General features: G+C 44.0%; 2 protein-coding genes across 2 annotated transcripts; both read right to left on the reverse strand.

The window, feature by feature from the left end:
• Positions 1-811: 811 nt before the first annotated feature.
• On the reverse strand, positions 812-4,555 carry LOC110496599 (ras-related protein Rab-25). The gene is made up of 5 exons (XM_021572584.3): positions 4,152-4,555; positions 3,154-3,349; positions 2,640-2,833; positions 2,094-2,174; positions 812-1,934 (listed from the first exon to the last, which is right to left on the reverse strand). The coding sequence occupies exons 1-5, from the start codon at positions 4,183-4,185 to the stop codon at positions 1,807-1,809; spliced, it is 633 nt and encodes a 210-aa protein (XP_021428259.3). The 5' UTR covers positions 4,186-4,555; the 3' UTR covers positions 812-1,806.
• Positions 4,556-5,182: 627 nt separating this feature from the next.
• On the reverse strand, positions 5,183-17,527 carry LOC110496600 (ubiquilin-4). The gene is made up of 11 exons (XM_036953356.2): positions 17,322-17,527; positions 15,913-16,064; positions 13,938-14,092; positions 13,544-13,806; positions 13,037-13,195; positions 12,531-12,747; positions 12,185-12,324; positions 9,761-9,844; positions 9,475-9,590; positions 7,389-7,602; positions 5,183-6,882 (listed from the first exon to the last, which is right to left on the reverse strand). Exons 1-11 carry the CDS (start codon positions 17,463-17,465, stop codon positions 6,730-6,732), a joined length of 1,797 nt encoding a protein of 598 aa, XP_036809251.1. The 5' UTR covers positions 17,466-17,527; the 3' UTR covers positions 5,183-6,729.
• Between the last annotated feature and the right edge of the window lie 1,735 nt (positions 17,528-19,262).

Below are 19,262 nucleotides of genomic sequence, written 5' to 3' on the forward strand. Positions count from 1 at the left end.
TCTGTGAAACAGAGACAGAGCAGTATCTGTCATGAATGTCACTAACCACCAATAGTGGAGATTTATACTCCCTTGGCTGAGCTACAAAAAAATGAATTTAAACCATGGTCCACAGATGAGCTACACACCATAGATTGATATCGGTGCCATTACAGCGACCGTGACAGCATGGGCAGCGCCATTGAGGCCATTTCCATTTTGAATTAGTCCATTTTCTTCTTCACAATAGTTTTCTTCTTCACGATCCTTCCTGATGACCTGGTTGGACATGACTTCAACAGGGTCACCAGGAGGAATCCGCCAATGAAGCTGGAAGTCTTATCCAGTTGACTACATTAAAATGATGGAAGCCCTCAATGATGCAGCCCATGCTAATATGGCCTTTTGGCCACTAGAGGACTCTATCATTCTCTATGGCTACAGACACTTTTATACAGACATGTTCACATGCCCACACTCAAAATGCTTGATCAAAAACTAGGTTTGTTTAGGCTTTTTTCTATGGGTGTAAGATGATAATCCCTCACTCCATTAGAATGGTGTCGTAGTAATGTCATCTGTAGACGTGCCCCAGGAGCAGACAGGTAGCCACCTCAGGGGTTCTCATCTGTCATGTGACAGCACTAACCTGTCAATCATCTCTATAAAAGTGCATAGGCTGCACTGCTGTCCACTCTAACTGTGTGTGTCTATGTGTGAGTGGGAAAAGACAGGCATAGGCTATGTGTGGGAGTGTTTTGTTGTTGAGAGGATGATACAGGCCATGACCCACATAAACACTCACATAAGCACCACACCCAGACTGACTCAATTATAGATGACGCCATCCATTTCGGGATGTTTTATTATAAGATTGAAACTCCTGTGTGTGTGCTCTTCATAAACTACTGCTTATATATGTGTGAGGTAAAGTTAGATATCAATAGCAGATCTGATTTGGAGACATCACTTTCAACTGTGTATTTTGGAGACACCATAGATGTCTTGAAAACAGCACTGCCCTCTACAGGAGAATAGCAAATGAATAGTGAATGAAACCAGAAATCTCTAAGCATTTTTCCCATCACAAAGATGAATGATACAAGTTTGTCATAAAAGATTAGATACAGTGCATAGTTGTTGCAATATCGAGCGTCAATGTTTCAAAATCATGAAGCAAGTCACTTTTCTACTTGGTCTCCGAGCCACACATACTATTCATTAAGTTAAAACCTTCACAAGTGTTCCCATGTAGTCAACACAAAACCTCCTACAGTTTTTTCATCTTGGTTACAAACAATACATGCACATGATGAATATCCAAAAATAATGCAGTTCCTCCTTTCAAATAAACCCCAACAAGACGTATTTGGTAACAAGCATAAAAAATTAAAAAAACTTTCCACACAAATATTTTCAAGTGGTCTGCAACCTTTCGCCAAACAGGGAGAATATAGGTGACACCAATAGTGTATTTATTGACAAAGTGTAAATGTGGCCTGTGTCTTGTGGACTGCCTGGTCTTTGGTTCAGACAGCCCTCCTGTCATAGATGTGGGAAGGTGTTCGGTGGTTGGGGTGCTGCGATATTTTTGCCGACGGGGGGGGGGGGGGGGGGGGAATTTATATGGGTCTTCTAATACAATACTAGTAAAGGCCCAGTGCACTTTCATTTTCAGGTGTGTGCTGCAGCACCCTGAGCACCCCTACTTCCCACAGCTATGCCTCCTGGAGTCATCAACATAGACTCCCTTAATCCTGAATGAGGGTAGAGTAGGAAGATTCTGTTTAATACCGGAAAGAACTGGCCAGAGCTAGTCAGAACCGGTCAGAGGTTCTTGCAGCAAGTCCTACGTTCCTCCTGGACTTCGCTAGCCGTTCCAGTAGCACTGGACAGGGTCACGGCACTGATTGACCCGCGGGTCACCTCTCGACTGGCCACCTTCTTGTGGATCGCTGGGGGTAACAGAAATGTTTGCGTCATGAACACACACATCACATAAAAGGTGCACAGCAGAAAGGTGCACACAGAAGAATAATAGAGATTCACATGACATGCTGTTGTCCAACGTTTTGTATACAAAGGTATGAAGCACAAGAGCAACATATAAGAACCTGTGAGAACTTCCTGGAAAGCAGCTTCAACGTTGGTCGAATCCAGAGCTGACGTCTCCATAAACAAGAGGCCCTTCTTTTCTGCATGAGACCGAATACCTTGTTGAGTATATTCTCACATACATCATACTCAATCATGCCATGAAGAACCAACCATATAATTACTTGTCATTGGTGCAAAGCTGGTCATTTTTTCACATTACTGTCAGAAATGTATATGCTATACTATGAAAAAACAATATGAAAAATGTTGCAATATTCTGTCACTTTAGAACTGTCATTGACTGCATATTCCGCACTTGTCTCACTGGTAACTAAGTAACTGGTAACTGATAAATACCTGGCAATTTGTAAGTAACTATTAAGTTAACTGCTAACTAACTGCTGACTGGTAACTGGTAAGCAAGTAGTAGATAACTGGTAACTAATCTCTCGTGGACAGATTCTGCACTTAACCAAATTACCCAAGATTTCTGTTCTGGGTTAAACAAGATTAACTGAAACTACTGTAACTAGTAAGTAACTGCTAACTAAGTAAATTATCACCTGCAAATTCCTTGGCCTCCACGGTGGGCACAGTCCTCAGGGTCTCCAGGTCACTCTTGTTGCCAACCAGCATGACCAGGATGTGAGGGTCAGCGTGATCGTACAGCTCCTTCAGCCAACGTTCCACACTCTCATAGGTTAGGTGCTTGGTGATGTCATACACCAGCATAGCACCCACCGCTCCTCTGTAGTACCTGGAAACACACACACACACACACACACACACACACACACACACACACACACACACACACACACACACACACACAGAGAGAGAGAGGATCAGACGAGTCGAGCCAGAGAAATATGTTCACTTGGCTTGGTGGGTGGGTGTGTTTGCATACATGTGTTTGTGTTTGCAAATATCTGTGTGTATCTATTCATACTGAGGTGATTGGCTCTGTAGATCTCTGTATTCCTGTGTGTGTATTGTGTACGAGGAGTGTATGTGTGTGTTTATTGTGTACAAGGAGTGAGTGTGTGTATGTGTATGTGTGTGTGTGTGTGTACCCACGCTGAGGTGATGGCTCTGTATCTCTCCAGCCCTGCCGTGTCCCAGATCTGAGCCTTGATGGTGAAGGTATCCAGCTGAACAGTGCGGGTGCTGAACTCTACTCCGATGGTCGTGCGGCTGTCATGGTTAAACTCATTCTTGGTGAAGCGTGACAGCAGGTTGCTCTTCCCAACACCAGACTCACCAATCAGAACCACTAAAGAATGACAGACATATTATCAAGTATAATATATATATATGCATTTCTCAATGGTGAAAATAATCATGACTTAGGTGCAATGTTAGATGTTTCAGGTATAACTGTAGCACAGGAGGCTGCTGAGGGGAGGATGGCTCATAACAATGGCTGGAATGGAGCAAATGGAATGGCATCAGACACATAGAAACCATGTGTTGGATATATTTGATACCATTCCACCTATGCCGCTTTAGCCTTTACCAGTTAAGGTTCCACCAACCTCCTGTACCATATGGAGGTAGCATGACTCTCTGCTACATAAAACAGAATAAGGAACTGTTACTTCTCTCAACCCCACTTCACCCTGCTCAAGCATCATTCTGACACATCACGTGTACCCACCACCCTACCTAACATCACCAGACTTGGTGTCAAAGAGGTGCATGTCTAGCCCCGAGTGGAAACTTCTATGAAAATACAGTAATTACTCTTGACACTGTTAAACTTTATTCTCCACAAGTGCATATTGTTAGTAAGGTGACAAAAATCTATTACAAATACAAATAAGCCACAGTAGTCAATATAACCCTCTTTTAGGTCAAAGGTCACATTGGTTCTCTGCCATGCCCAGGAAGCTACTTCCTGCTTTCCTTGTCACCTCTCTTCCCTAAAAATATTAAACAACACCAAAGATCAAACTGCTCTCTCACACTCTAACCTTTGCACCCATAAGCTAAGCCCAAGGGCTTTGTGCACAAACCAGAGAATGGGGGATTTTTTTCCTTATAGAATCAGATTATTTGACTAACAAAACACTCACCTTTGAAGACAAAGTTGTAGCTTTCGTCACCCATACTGTGCCTGTGTTGAGCCCTGGCGGGATCCTCCACCTGTTTCAGTCAATATCCTAGGGCTGTTACTTCATTAGATCCCAGGACAGGGAGGACAGAACAAGAGAAAAAGAGAGAACAGCAGACAAGCTACTCTCTTCTCTCCCAAGGAGCCAGGGTGGAAAAACAGCGAAAATGAATGAGAGAAAATGTTAGGGCTAACACTCCTCTTCCTTTATCTGTAGATAGGGGCAGTTCGTTTGTGGTTAGACGATCCCTGCCGATCCCTCTGTGGCTCAGCTGACACATGGGAGAGGCAGAGGGGGAGGGAGGAAAGGTGAGGTAAGAGCAGGTGTAACAGGTAGAACCACTAGCATTAACAGCCAGTCATCACAAGAGAATAGACTCTACCCTCTTCATCTAGTCTGCCTACCTCGACTGACAGGTGCGTCTTCAGTGTATGGCAGTGAGCCAGTGCTACGGCAAATATGATTAAATTTCCCTTAGCCAACACTGATCTAAGATCACTTGTGGGTTCCCCCTCAGGTTAGCATTTGTGGAAGATAAATGACAGTATAATATCAAGGAGCCTCCAGGCTACCAAGTAAATGTATTATTAAACTGTGAACGTGACAAAAATGTTTCACTAATTCCAGAATAAGTCATCTAAATGGTGGCCAATCATTCCAATGGAAGCACTTTAGAATAAAATCAAACGTTTTTTTTGAGGCGATAAAAAAATGACAGTAAATATTGTAGACATTTCATTTTAGCAACGCCATTAAGAGACCAAACTTTTAGGTAATGCAGACAAAATAGAGCGGACTACTGAATGGAACTTGAATAATTCAGGGTTTGGTTCAATTCAGAAAGTAAGCAAATTCCATTTCCACATTTTCCTAATGGAAAAGCATTGGAATTTCAGTGTACTTCATGAATTGCCTGGAATTCAAATGGAATAGACCCCAACCCTGGTATAATTATATTTTTCCTACAAGTCAGGATGGACACACTTAGAGGGTTCTTATTGACCAACTTTGTTTTATTTTGTAGTACAGTACTGTTAAAGGTTAGTTCCAACATGTTGAATTGGGTGATAGATTTAAGCTGAGGCCAACAGACAAAGCACAGCTATAGAAGCCATTGCCAAGGTTACCACATCGCTGAGATTCTCAGAAAAGCAAAAAGCTAGAACTTCACTGCCACACCATACCAAAAATGGAAAGCATTTTTTTCATTATATTTTATTCATACATTTTCCAGGAATATTTTTTTTTAATGAGACAAAAACAGATTCTATATGTACTACTTACACATCAAATTAAAATACATAATGAATCAGAATAAAATGAAAAGGAAATCTGTCTGTCTTGTCTTTGTGTCTTCTTCCCCAGAACTCCTGTCTTTTTAATAACCATTATGACAGTTCTCAATCTTGTGACACGCCGGTGTGTGAAGTCAATCTAGACCACCAATTTGACTAGCCAGGGTTTGATCAAATCGATCCATTTGATAAGCGTGGTTGGTGTTAAATGTTTTGTTGAATGTTTTGTTGAAGACAAAAAAAGCACAGCAATCCTACCTTCAGGGAAGAACTCACAGCTGAGTGGAGATAGAGATATCCTATCTGGAATGACTATTTGCTTTATTTTAGGGAAGTGTGGGGGTTCTTTTAGCAATAAATAGAAAGGGTTTCGGGCAGGCTTAACTGATATCCGTGTGAGATTGACAAAGTTCTGTTTTGTGATTCTCTTCCTCCGGTCTTCATATACCTTACCCTGCAATCAGGGGCTTAGTCAAAAGGGTGGAAGGTTACAAACACATTGCAGCTAGAAATGCAACATATAGACAGGAAACAAATCCCTGGAATGTTTCATAAACAGCTCTATGCCAATGCATTTCTATCTGCCGCACTACGAACCCTCCACCCCATTGAATAAACCAGGGGTAGGCAACCCTGTTCCTGGAGTGCCGCAGGTACTGCAGGATTTTATCCCAACTAGGCACCACACATGACCAACTGAGCTAATTGATCAGTTCAGAGATTGCCTAACCTCAACATGCCTGGTCATCCAGGTCAGTTAAATCAAAAACATGAAGTGCCTGCAGCCCTCCAGGACCAGGGTGGTCTACCCCTGGAATAAACACAGCTTTATTAAAGAGGAAGAGGGATTAGTGATTCTGGTAGAGTAAAGAAATTCTGTTTTGGAGAGGGTTTTGAGGGAGGCAAATCTGTGCCGTTCTCGCTCACCCCCCTCCCTTCACCAGGCACCCCTCTGTTGAGGAAATGGTCTGGTCAGTCTGGTCCTGCTGAGCAGAGCTCTATGGATGAGGCTAAAACCAGGGGATAGGGGAGCCATGGTTAGGGAATGATCTGACAGGAGACTGCGGTGGATGTTTAGAATGGTACATGTCCTGACCGGGTTTCGTCTGTGTCTTTTTTGGATGGTTTATTTCTTCTCTCTTGGTTCTCTGTAGACAATGTATATGTGTGTGCATTCCCCTTGCTGCAGAGGTGGATAGTATGTATGCATGTGTCTGTATCGATGTGACTGAGTGAGTGTGTCTTTATGAGGGCTGTGAGCCCAGCAGTCTCTCAATGGCAGCGTTGACATCTCCTCCGGTAGCGATCAGGGCCTGCAGGTTGGCCTCTCGGTTGATGAAGCCCATAGCGCCCAGCTGCTCCAGCTGCTGCTGGAACTGCACCTCTGGGGTCTGGCTCTGTAGGGGGACCAGTCAAAAATCTCTCAATCAAATGTATTTATAAAGCCCTTTTTACATAAGCCGATGTCATCAAGTGCTGTACAGAAACCCAGCCTAAACCCCCAAACAGCAAGCAATGCAGATGTAGAAGCACAGTGGCTAGGAAAAACTCCCCATTAAGGCCGGAACCTAGGAAGAAACCTAGAGAGGAACCAGGCTCTGAGGGGTGGTCAGTCCTCTTCTGGCTGTCCCGGGTAGAGATTATAACAGTACATGGCCAAGATGTTCAAATGTTCATAGATGACCAACAGGGTCAGATAATAATAATCACAGTGGTTGTAGAGGGTAAAACAGGTCAGCACCTCAGGAGTAAATGTCAGTTGGCTTCATAGCCGATCATTCAGAGTTAGAGACAGCAGGTGCGGTAGAGAGAGGGTCCAAAACAGCAGTCAACCAGTACAATCACAGTAAAACAGAACGAGGGAAGACAGGTAGGTGTAGGTAGATGTGTGTGGGGTACGTACCGAGGAATTCCCTCCTGCGAACATTTGGAGCATCTGCTGCATCATCAGTTGCTGGGCTGGGTTTTCCCCAGCACTTCGCGAAGAGGCAGGGTTCTCTGGAGCCACACCCCCTCCCGTGGACAGGGGAGTTGTGGGTATTCCACCTGGTAATCCGCCCACTAGTCCCCCTGGTAGACCTCCAGGGAGACCTCCTGGCAGTCCACTTGGTGCCAAACTGGGAGAGACCAAGGGGTTAGGGGGAGATTGAGTAGTAGATACTCTGTTACGCAAACAACTCTTTATTTCCCATTTTAACACTTTCTCCAGGTTGTGTGGCTGGAGTGTGTGTGTGTGTGTGTGTGTCATTGTTTTCCATAAGCGCTGGCTGTCGGCCAAACAACCAGTTAGACTCATTTTCAACTGGCTACATTTCCACTTCATATTTTAATTTTAAAGTTTCAATTTGCTAGTTCGTCGAGCCATCTCCCACTGGAATGAACAATATGCATCTTCTAGCGATCTGTTGAGAGGATCGGTGCCTGTCAGTTCAGTCACAAAGAGAGTGATGACAGGGTAACGCAGCATAGAGGAAGAGGCAAAATTCGTCCAAAAGTAGCCCAATGCGTTTCTATGGGCTTATTTTGGACCCAAGCTTGTCGCCTGTCAACGGAACGACTCCAATTGTTAGGGCCGGAGACATGAGCATCTGGTCATTATATGCAGATCTCTGGTTGCTGTCTAATTTATATACATGGAGGGAGAGAGAGTGCATTGTGCTCGTGAACTTGCACGTTGCATGTAATGTACGTGGTAATGATGAGTCGAAAGCCACGACTTAGCCTAATTATTGTTTTCTGACACATTATTTTATTTAATGTAGCCAGCCAAGTGGAGTCGTGGTGCATAGTTGATTGACAACTGAACAGCAAGTGTTGACTCGTTTATGAAAGGTGTCGAACTGACTGAATAAAGTCTATCTCCTATCTCTCTTTGCCATTCATAAATGCGGCAGATGGTTATATGTCCATGGTGTCACATCAGAACAAGTAAACCAAAGGATTTCCTAGGTTTCGGGCCCTAACGGAATCCTGGTATTAAAACGGAATTCAACAAAATATTTTCTTGTTTGTTGTTGACCTTCAGTAGGGAATCAAACAAATGTATTGAAAATGTATTAATTTGGCCAAGTTTATCACAAGACACAAACACAATGGATCAGCTTTTCATATTTCTTGCAACTTTTCTGGAGAGGCAACGAGAACTCCCCGTTTGTGTATGTGCGGTGCATGGTCCACCCCCTGCGTAGCCGTTAGCGATGATGCTAATAAACAGTCTTCTGGTAGATGGAAAGGCTTTCCCAAAAACCTTTTAAAGTACATCTTAACTACAATGTAGCCTGTGCATACCTGGCAGAATGCTATCATGATTATTTTCATCAATGTTGTGGGTATTTGTTACGCAAACTCTACGAAGACATAGCTAAGCCTCATGCTAGGTGCCAACTGGAATTAAAGGGTAATTACAGCCAAAAATCTAAATTTCTCTGATTTTTCCCCAGACCTCAAATGTCGTCTCCTGATGTGGTTTAAGCATTGTTGTGCACTTACAACATCCAATTTGGCTTGTTTCTCTATTTAAAAAAAAAATTAAACCGTGAAATCATTTCCCCAGATAACGTGGGCTACTTACTTCAGTCCTGTTTTAATACATCATTTGAAGAACCATCATTGTGGCAATTCATATCCTGCAGTAAAACTGTAAATAAGACTTTAATCTCAAGTTAAAAAGGCTTGATGTTCTCTCTTTGACAATATCCAAAACAACTACCAATACACTGAATTTGTTCATTTTCAGCCATTTAAATTGTAAAGTCATGTCTTTCTACACAATACCACAACTTATGTTTCCAATCTGGGCGGTATTGAAGTATTGAATCATTTAGCTGTGTATTTCAGAAGCAGTCAAGGTGTTAGAATGTACCAGAACACACCAAATAGACCTCTTTGGGCAAAAAGGAGCTGGGGGTGACTGGCTGGGCTGGGGGGGGGCGACTGGCTGGCTACTCTATGTACTTGTGGAGAACACTGGTGTGTGTGTCAGTGTGTACCTTGGCATGAGTCCCGGTGCCTCTGTCTGCAGTGTCTGTAGGCCCTGTTGTATCTGGAGGAGAGCCTGCATGGCCCGGGGGTTGGTCATCACAGAAAGAGCCTCTGGGTTCTGCATCTAAACAACAACAACATCAGTCAATCAAACTAACATTCTAAAACAATCCCCAAATCTTCTGTTTAGGGTCCATCCAGTCTCAAGCAATCCAATCAGGTCCTTGGGACAGGTTCAACCCTCTCTCAGTTTGAGGCAAATACAGCTGTGTGTGTGTGTGTGTGTGTGTGTACCTGCTGCAGGAAGACAGGCAGCTGGCTCCTGAACTGTTCCTGCAGCTGGGGGTTTCCAGCCAACAGAGGGTTATTCATCAACACCTGGGGGAGACACATAATGTGAGAAAGACAGAGAGAGCAGGGGGGGGGGGGGGGGGTTGCAAGAAAAAGGAAAACAGGAGAGAAACAGAAGGTCAGGGTCCTGTCGTTCACCAGCTGCTTTCCCAGTGTTCACCCTCTTCCTCACATCTGTCCGTCTATCAAAATGGAGATAACTAGCGGTTAAGCAGTACCAGCTGGATCTGTTCTAGACACCTAACGGTAAAGCACTGCCAGCTGGATCTGTTCTAGACACCTAGCGGTTAAGCACTGCCAGCTGGATCTGTTCTAGACACCTAACGGTAAAGCAGTGGCAGCTGGATCTGTTCTAGACACCTAGCGGTTAAGCACTGCCAGCTGGATCTGTTCTAGACACCTAGCGGTTAAGCACTGCCAGCTGGATCGGTTCTAGACACCTAGCGGTAAAGCACTGCCAGCTGGATCTGTTCTAGACACCTAACGGTAAAGCAGTGGCAGCTGGATCTGTTCTAGACACCTAGCGGTTAAGCACTGCCAGCTGGATCTGTTCTAGACACCTAACGGTAAAGCAGTGGCAGCTGGATCTGTTCTAGACACCTAGCGGTAAAGCAGTGGCAGCTGGATCTGTTCTAGACACCTAGCGGTTAAGCAGTGGCAGCTGGATCTGTTCTAGACACCTAGCGGTAAAGCAGTGGCAGCTGGATCTGTTCTAGACACCTAGCGGTTAAGCAATGGCAGCTGGATCTGTTCTAGACACCTAGCGGTAAAGCAGTGGCAGCTGGATCTGTTCTAGACACCTAGCGGTAAAGCAATGGCAGCTGGATCTGTTCTAGACACCTAACGGTAAAGTAGTGGCAGCTGGATCTGTTCTAGACACCTAGCGGTAAAGCAGTGGCAGCTGGATCTGTTCTAGACACCTAGCGGTAAAGCAGTGGCAGCTGGATCTGTTCTAGACACCTAGCGGTAAAGCAGTGGCAGCTGGATCTGTTCTAGACACCTAGCGGTAAAGCACTGCCAGCTGGATCTGTTCTAGACACCTAGCGGTAAAGCACTGCCAGCTGGATCTGTTCTAGACACCTAGCGGTAAAGCAGTGGCAGCTGGATCTGTTCTAGACACCTAGCGGTAAAGCACTGCCAGCTGGATCTGTTCTAGACACCTAACGGTAAAGCAGTGGCAGCTGGATCTGTTCTAGACACCTAGCGGTAAAGCACTGCCAGCTGGATCTGTTCTAGACACCTAGCGGTAAAGCACTGCCAGCTGGATCTGTTCTAGACACCTAACGGTAAAGTAGTGGCAGCTGGATCTGTTCTAGACACCTAGCGGTAAAGCACTGCCAGCTGGATCTGTTCTAGATACCTATTGGTAAAGCACTGCCAGCTGGATCTGTTCTAGATACCTATTGGTAAAGCACTGCCAGCTGGATCTGTTCCGTACAGCTTCCCAAGGACTACTACTTGGCTCTGAGCAGGGCTGCTGATTTAGAATCAGCCCCCCCGTTATCTTATTCATTATGGTCTAGAACAGGGATCGGAAACTTTGATGTGAATGGGGGCCACAAAATCTGAACTCATCATGAAGGGCCTCAGTGGCCCAAATTCATACCCAGACATACAGCTCTAGCCTTTTGAGTGCCCTAAGTTACATTTCGTTGCCCCCCTTGACAGGAGAAAAAAAAAAGTTTTAGATTTCATTTCCTGCAATTCTACACATTTTGCCACGGGGGCGGAGAGAAGATTTAACATTATTATGACACATTTTCTGTAATTCCACTCATTTTGCCATGGGGCAAAGAAAAATGCAGTTTTACAGCTAATTTACTGCAATACTACTAATTTAGCAATAGGGTGGAGAGAAATGTTTGTAGTTTTGAATATGATATCAGCATGAGACTGACTAACAAATTCAATGGGGGCCCCCCCGGCCGGTAATTTGACCATGATTACAAGTTTAGAAAGCTGGCTAGACTAATTTACAAATCTAAAATGTTTTAGCTGACATTGGTATTTGAGTGACTGAGATAACAAGAGAACAACTGCTGATGCACAACCAAATTTCAATATTGCACCTTGTGTATTCTACCATTCTAATGCTCAACTATAAGTTGAGACCCTGACTGAGGGGGGGGATTGCCCAGATCTGCTTTATTGTTCTCATTACAAACAACCCATTCCCACTGATTCCTATAGATCCCCCTGCGTTCAGATTGGTCTCGTCCCAAATGGCACCCTATTCACTTTATAATGCACTACTTTTGACAAGCGCCCTGTAGAGCACCAAAAAGGAAATAGGGTGCCATTTGAGACACATCAATGACTTCCAGATCCATGCTAATCCCCAGGGCCCACTACTCTGCTGCTACAGACCTGGGAGGCCATGTCTGGGTTCTGGGCCAGAGACTGCATGATACTGCGCATGTAGGGAGCAGACAGCATGTTCTGCATCAGCTGGGGGTTCTCCGAGATCTGCTGCATCAGACTCTGCATGCCCGGACTGCTGAACATGCCTGGGACACACACAGAGGGAGGGAGGTTGATGGTGCGTGGGTGTAGGTGTGTGCGTATGCATACTTTTACAATCCCCCGTTTGATATATGTATGGGTATCACTAATTTATATGTATGTATGTATTTAGGAATTCACATCCACGTGATATTGCAGAAGCTCTCCTGAATGGTATTCTCTTAAGAAGGAAGTCTATGTATTCTCGTACCGTTACCCAGACTGGCAGAGTTGACGCCCAGAGGGTTGGACACATTGGGGGTGGTGCTGCCAGTGGCAGAGGAGCCTGTGATGCCCGTGCCCCCTCCACCCTCAGAGGGGTTAGTTGAACCCCAGGGGTTGGGCAGGGGCTCCCGGTTTTCTGTCCTCGATGGCTGCACCCCCCCGTCAGAGTTGCCCCCCAGGGCTGAGAAAGGGTTGTTTCCAAACTGGGAGAGAAGAGAGAGATAAGTCATTAACAACCTGTTTAATACCGGTTTCTGTTCAGCACTCTCCATGGGATAGCTGAGAGTTAGTTTCTGAGACTAAAATAGCTCCATGAGTGAATCCTTACTTCCACTTAAGCCAAATTTGTACTTCGTCAGCAATGAAGTCAATTGATGAACATTTCCCTTAAGTGGAAGTTAGGATTCCCCTTATACTCTTCATCTAACTAAAAAAGTGATTGGAACTAGCGAGACCAAGAGGAATAACTTCAGTTAGTGCCATAATGGGTACCTGGTCTCGTGCGGCGCTGAACATGGGTTCCTGGATGTCTGTGTACATCCTGCGCAGGGCATTGTAGCCTCCGGGGATGCTCTCCAGGTTGCTAAGCGCCCGGTCCTGGTTACGCATCATTTCCTGCATCATGGCAGGGTTCCTGGCCAGCTCCATGGTCTGAGGAGAAGGGAACAGGAAGGGGTTTTAAGGATTTGTGATGTTATGAAAGAGGACAATATTGATAGCTAGACTAGGTTCTGGGGTATAGGGACTGAAGAAGGCTAGGGTGAAACATCTGTGTTCGAGAAACCACCCCTAAGACTATTTCTTTATACAACTTAGAATTCAGCTAAACAAAGATCAGCCACTCAAAGCAGTCGACTTCCCACAGTTCAAAAATAATGATAGCAAAAACAGCACCTGCCACATGCCCCTACACCTTACTAACCAAGGCCAACTTCTGTGCACACCCCAGCCAATCCCAAGCTGTCTGTGACACAGTAAACTCTGGCCAAACCCCCTTACCTGTCTCATAAGCTCTGGGTTGTTGAGCATGTGGGAGATCTCGGGGTTGCGCTCCATCAGCTGCTGCATCTGGGGGTTAGCCACGATCATCTGCCTCATCAGGTCTGGGTTGGACATCATGTTCTGCACCAGGGGGTTCTCCATGATCTGGGACAGCATCTCCGGGTTGGACATCAGCTGGCTCTGCATCTGCTGCTGCAGCTCCATGAAGTTAGCGGAGCCCATGCCCATGCTGCTCAGGCTGGACAAGCCACCGAACCCGGCTAGGAGGGAGGGAGAGGGGTATGATCAGGAAGCGGTGATGATAATGATGGTTGTCTTTCTGTATAAACTGTTGGGTGTGTATGTGAGGGGGTGGATAGATAAGTGTGTGTCTTTAGCCTAATAAACTCACTCAGTATGTTGGGGGTCTGTGGGGGTGCCGAGGCAGGGCCTCCAGTGGACCCTACAGTAGAAGGGTGGGCTGCAGAACTGGGGCCAGAGGAGTTGCCACTACTGCTGCCCACCTGGGTGGTGACGGAGGAAGAGGAACTAGCGCCATCTCCTGCCCTGGAGGGACATTGCATTGATCAGTTATGTTTACATATTCACATCAACTTGGTATCTGCCTACAAATCTTCCATTGAAATACAACATGCAGGCCAGTTGTTGTGCAAACGCATCAGCTCACACACACATGGATTCAGCCCATATATTGTATATGTAAATGGCTTCACTGTGCTTATAACAGTATAGCTTCCCTCGCTATCCCTGTTTGCACCACTGCTCCAACAAGTGATACTCTTGTTTGGAAACCCACATGACCGCCCGCTTCAATACGTACTAACCAATTGCGCAAGTGGAGACACTTCAAGCTGTGGAGTAAGTAAGCATATGGCCTGAGTCAATCTAAACTCCACTACATACAGTACCAGTCAAAAGTTTGGACACGACTCCTCAAGGGTTTTTCTGAATTTTTAAAAACTATTTTCTACATTGTACAATAATAGTGAAGCCATCAACACTATGAAATAACATATATGGAATCATGTAGTAACCAAAAAAGCAGCCACCCTTTTCCTTGATGACAGCTTTGCACACTCTTGGTATTCTCTCAACCAGCTTCATGAGGTGGTCACCTGGAATGTATTTCAAATAACAGCTATGCGACAGTTCATATTTACTTTAAGACATGAAGGTCAGTCAATACAGAACATTTCAAGAACTGTGAAAGTTTTTTCAAGTGCAGTCGCAAAAACCATCAAGCACTATGATGAATCTGACTTCCATGAGGACCACCACAGGAAAGGAAGACCCAGAGTTACCTCTGCTGCAGAGGATAAGTTCATTAGAGTTACCAGCCTCAGAAATTGCAGCCCAAATAAATGCTTCACAGAGTTCAAGTAACAGACACATCTCAACATCAACTGTTCAGAGGAGACTGTGTGAATGAGGACTTCACGGTCAAATCGCTGCAAAGAAACCACTACTTAAGGACACCAATAAAAAGAAGAGACTTGCATGGGCCAAGAAACACGAGCAATAGACATTAGACTGGCGGAAATCTGCCCTTTGGTCTGATGAGTCCAAATTTGAGCTCTTTGGTTCCAACCGCCGTGTCTTTGTGAGACGCAGAGTCGGCGTGGTTCCCACCGTGAAGCATAGAGGAGGAGGTGTGATTGTGTGGGGGTGCTTTGCTGGTGACACTGTCGGATTTATTTAGAATTCAAGGCACACTTAACCAGCATGTCTACCACAGCATTCTGCAGTGATACACCATTCCATCTGATTTGCGCTTAGCAGGACTATCATTTGTTTTCAACAGAACAATGACACACCTCCAGGCTGTGTAAGGGCTATTTGACCAAGAAGGAGAGTGATGGAGTGCTGCATCAGATTACCTGGCCTCCACAATCACACGACCTCAACCCATTTGCAATGTTTTGGGATGAGCTGGACCGCAGAGTGAAGGAAAAGCAGCCAACAAGTGCTCAGCATATGTGGGAATTCCTTCAAGACTGTTGGAAAAGCATTCCAGATGAAGCTGGTTGAGTGAATGCCAAGAGCGTACAAATCGGTCATCAAGGCAAAGGGTGGCTATTTGAAGAAACTCCAATATAAAATATATTTTGATTTGTTTAACACTTCTTTGGTTACTACATGATTCCATGTGTGTTATATCTTTGATGTCTTAACTAGTATTATACAATGTCGAAAATATTAAAAATAAAGAAAAACGCCTGAATGAGTAGGTGTCCAAACTTTTGACTGATACTGTATAGCTTATTCACTTCTTCAAAATGTTATCAAGCAATTCCTATTCCTGCCACTGACATATCCTACTGAAACACACAATGTTCATGCTGCTTTGAGAAGTTGCACCATCTTACTTGTGTGCTGTCTTTATGACCAGATGGACTGTCAGGCCATCCTTGATGCCGTGCTGGTTGAGAGAGTCCCCGTCTTTCAGTATCTTCCCTGCAAAGATCAGAACCAACTGATCCTGCTTGGCTTTGAACCTCCGTGAGATCTCCTCTTTAAACTGGAGAGAGAGAGGTCATTGTTTTTTATTTCACTTTTATTTATTATCTATTTCACTTGCTTTGGTAATGTAAACATATGTTTCCCATGTCAATGAAGTCCCTTAAAATGAGAGAGACAGAACGATATGGATGGACAGCAAGAGAAAGAGGCAGAAGAAAAGGGAGAAATCGAGTAAAGAAACAATTAGCTCTAATAAGTAGATTTGAATTCTAAAGCCTTGTTTCTGAGTAAATCCTCATTGCTTAACCTATTATAGGAATCCTACTACCTGATTACAAATACCACCTCATTCTTGGTGTTGTGCTTTTCACTATGGGAGAAGCTTAATATTAAAATAACTGAATCCAACTATGAAACAGCAAGCATACACATTCCTCTGAATACAAGACTACACTGTGATTCAACACCTGGCCCCAGTCTACAACTAACTACAAAAATACTACACATATGAGAGGCACATTAAACAGGAGTAAAATAAGCTGTAGGCTATTTAGCTTTTCAGGGTACCAACCAGGACTGGAGGGACATGAAGAAGTGGCATTTGCTGACAGATTCATAACAAAACAACTTAAAGTGAAACATGGGACCAGTGTATCATTCATTGGGAGAGGAGATTCACATGAACAACAATCTACAGTCCAGTAACTGACATTCAGAACAATGAGGTGCGGTTACATTCTGAAGAAGAATACTGTTTCTAGACGACCTACTTAGGAAGCGCAAATGTCCTGGAGAAACAGCTAAGATTAAGAAACTAGCTAGCTAGCATACTGGTTAGCACGTAGTCAACTAAATTAGCCCAACGTTAGCTAGTTAGCAATTTACCTAATGTTAGCTACTTACCTAGAAGCTGATTATATGTTTTTGTTGCCATGACTAACATACAGAAGTCACGCGACACATTTTACTGACTGTGTAATCAGGGAATTCCTTACTAGCAAGCCGGTTAGCTAAATTCGCTAATTAGGGAACATACACTGTTCAACTGTTTTCAATACGGAGCGAGGAATAGTTGTGAGCCGTATTAACTAGCTAGTTATAGAACAACGCGTGTGAATAGCGTGTCAAGTCAATAGCTAGCTTTAAATATCGCTAAACTTGCCGATTCTGAAATGTTAGTTCGCTAGCTAGCTCGCAACATGCTTACACACACAAGCTAATCAAGCAAGGCAAGTGGGCAGGGGAATGATGATGTAGCATAGCAGTAAGTTGCCGCTCGCTAGCCAGCTATTACTGGTTCACAAAATCAACGAACCTGAGTGACAGAGGCATCTTCCGAGATGGCGATTTCCTCCTTGTCTTTTGGGGTTTTGACTGTGACCTTGATAATAGTTCCCTCCAAACCAACAGTTGTATCATTGTTGTTATTAACAGGATCTGCGCCGCCGTTGTCCGCCATCTTTACTCCTCCGATGGAATCGTTCAGATTTGGCGTCCACTTCCGGATCAATATGGGTAATTACTTCCTATCCAGAAAAGTTGACTTTTTTTTTATTTTATTTTTTTATGTATTAATAACAAATCAATACATAAAGCACATGAGGGAACACAAGCATACATAGATTACAAACAATAGACAATCGAGCTGACTCATAAATGATATATTGAAGGCCCGCGTCACGTCTATTTCTTTGTGCACAAGCACTGTTCATTACACACTGTTCACACCCTGAGATAACAATTAGCAGGTTTAAAGCTTGTTTCCTACAATTCAACACATTTGTAAAGCCAATTTCCTATAAATGTTGCCATGTCTAATGTGTAGTCGTGCTATTTGAGTGACTCGAACATTACAAAACCTATGGGCTAAAAAACGTTAGCTGACGTGCTAGTTGATTTGGACATTTTTTTTTGACCAGTTATAAATAGCGCTCTAGTGTCACGTTCACGTGCTAGTCGGCACTAGGAAACTGACATTTCTGACTTGCTAACTGGTTGTAGTTATACAAAAGCCGGGTTCAAAGAATAAGCAATTCGGAAATTTCAAAGTTTCCTAGTTCTGACGAGTACAGGTTTGGGAAATTATTTTCCATGGAGAGCCACATTAGAGTATATTCTTGCGATCGCGGGCCAGAATCATATTGCAGGATTATACATCTGTGTTGACAGATATATCTACTGTAAATAACGTCCATATATGCTACTTATTTTACTTTTCTAAACATGCACAGAAATGAACCACATCAATGTTCTCCTTTTGGTAGGTATTTTCATTATTAAATATGCAATGAACTACATGGAGGGAAAAGTACACGGACATAATTCTTGTTAACGGGTTTGCACAAAAACCCAAGAAAGACTAATGAAATATATACACAGCCTCAGTTTCACAGGTCATGAAATTGTCAACCATCACTTTTATCTCTATAAGGTTATCACTACCCACCCACCGCCTTGCATAATGAAGCAGACAGAAACACGTCCTTATCTGCATCTGTGGTGTCTGCATCCTCTGGCCATCTGTCCCGTGAATATATGCTAACACTGATTGGAAGACTGTGTGAAATGAAATGGCAGTTGTAATTGCTATGTTTTGATCAATTGATTCTGTTAAATGCCAAGGTGGTGGTTGCTTTTGATGAACGGTATGACATTTCTGTCATTCGAAGATGACCTATCCACTGCTCAGGCCTCACAGAACCGTTTGTAGCTGTCTTAAGAATGGCAGAGTGTGTGTGTGTGTGTGTTCCTGTGTGTGGTTTAAGTGAGTGTATTGAAGTGTGTATACACTATATAAATACTGTGTCATGGAAAACTACGATCACATTGCTCAACTAACGGTGTATTTTAAAAACAGTATTATGAGGATGCAGGTGATCTACAGATTACATATGTATTCTGTATATTAGAGAGAGGACAACCAGTGAGACAGAGGGGCCATCTCTCCCTATATGTGTGCCTAAATGTCTATCCATGCCACCACAGCCCCAGATCCATTGAAAGAAAAATGTTGGCTTCAGCATGTTACATTGATTCCAGCAGTACTTCATACCTATGTACACCCACAATTCTAGAACATACCAAATACAAACATAAAGGATATGTAGCCCCCCAGCCAAAGCCCCTACCTTAACCCCCTGACCCCATCCCAGCTGCCCACACTGAAAGGACTGAGGGAGTCACGTGAACCCGTGCCCCACGCGATAGTACATCCGTTACATAGGGACCGATTGTTTAAGGATTCTGCTTCCATCAA

Source organism: Oncorhynchus mykiss, chromosome 18, assembly GCF_057628025.1.
Source record: "Oncorhynchus mykiss isolate SJ-2025 chromosome 18, ASM5762802v1, whole genome shotgun sequence".
Classification (NCBI taxonomy): domain Eukaryota; kingdom Metazoa; phylum Chordata; class Actinopteri; order Salmoniformes; family Salmonidae; genus Oncorhynchus; species Oncorhynchus mykiss.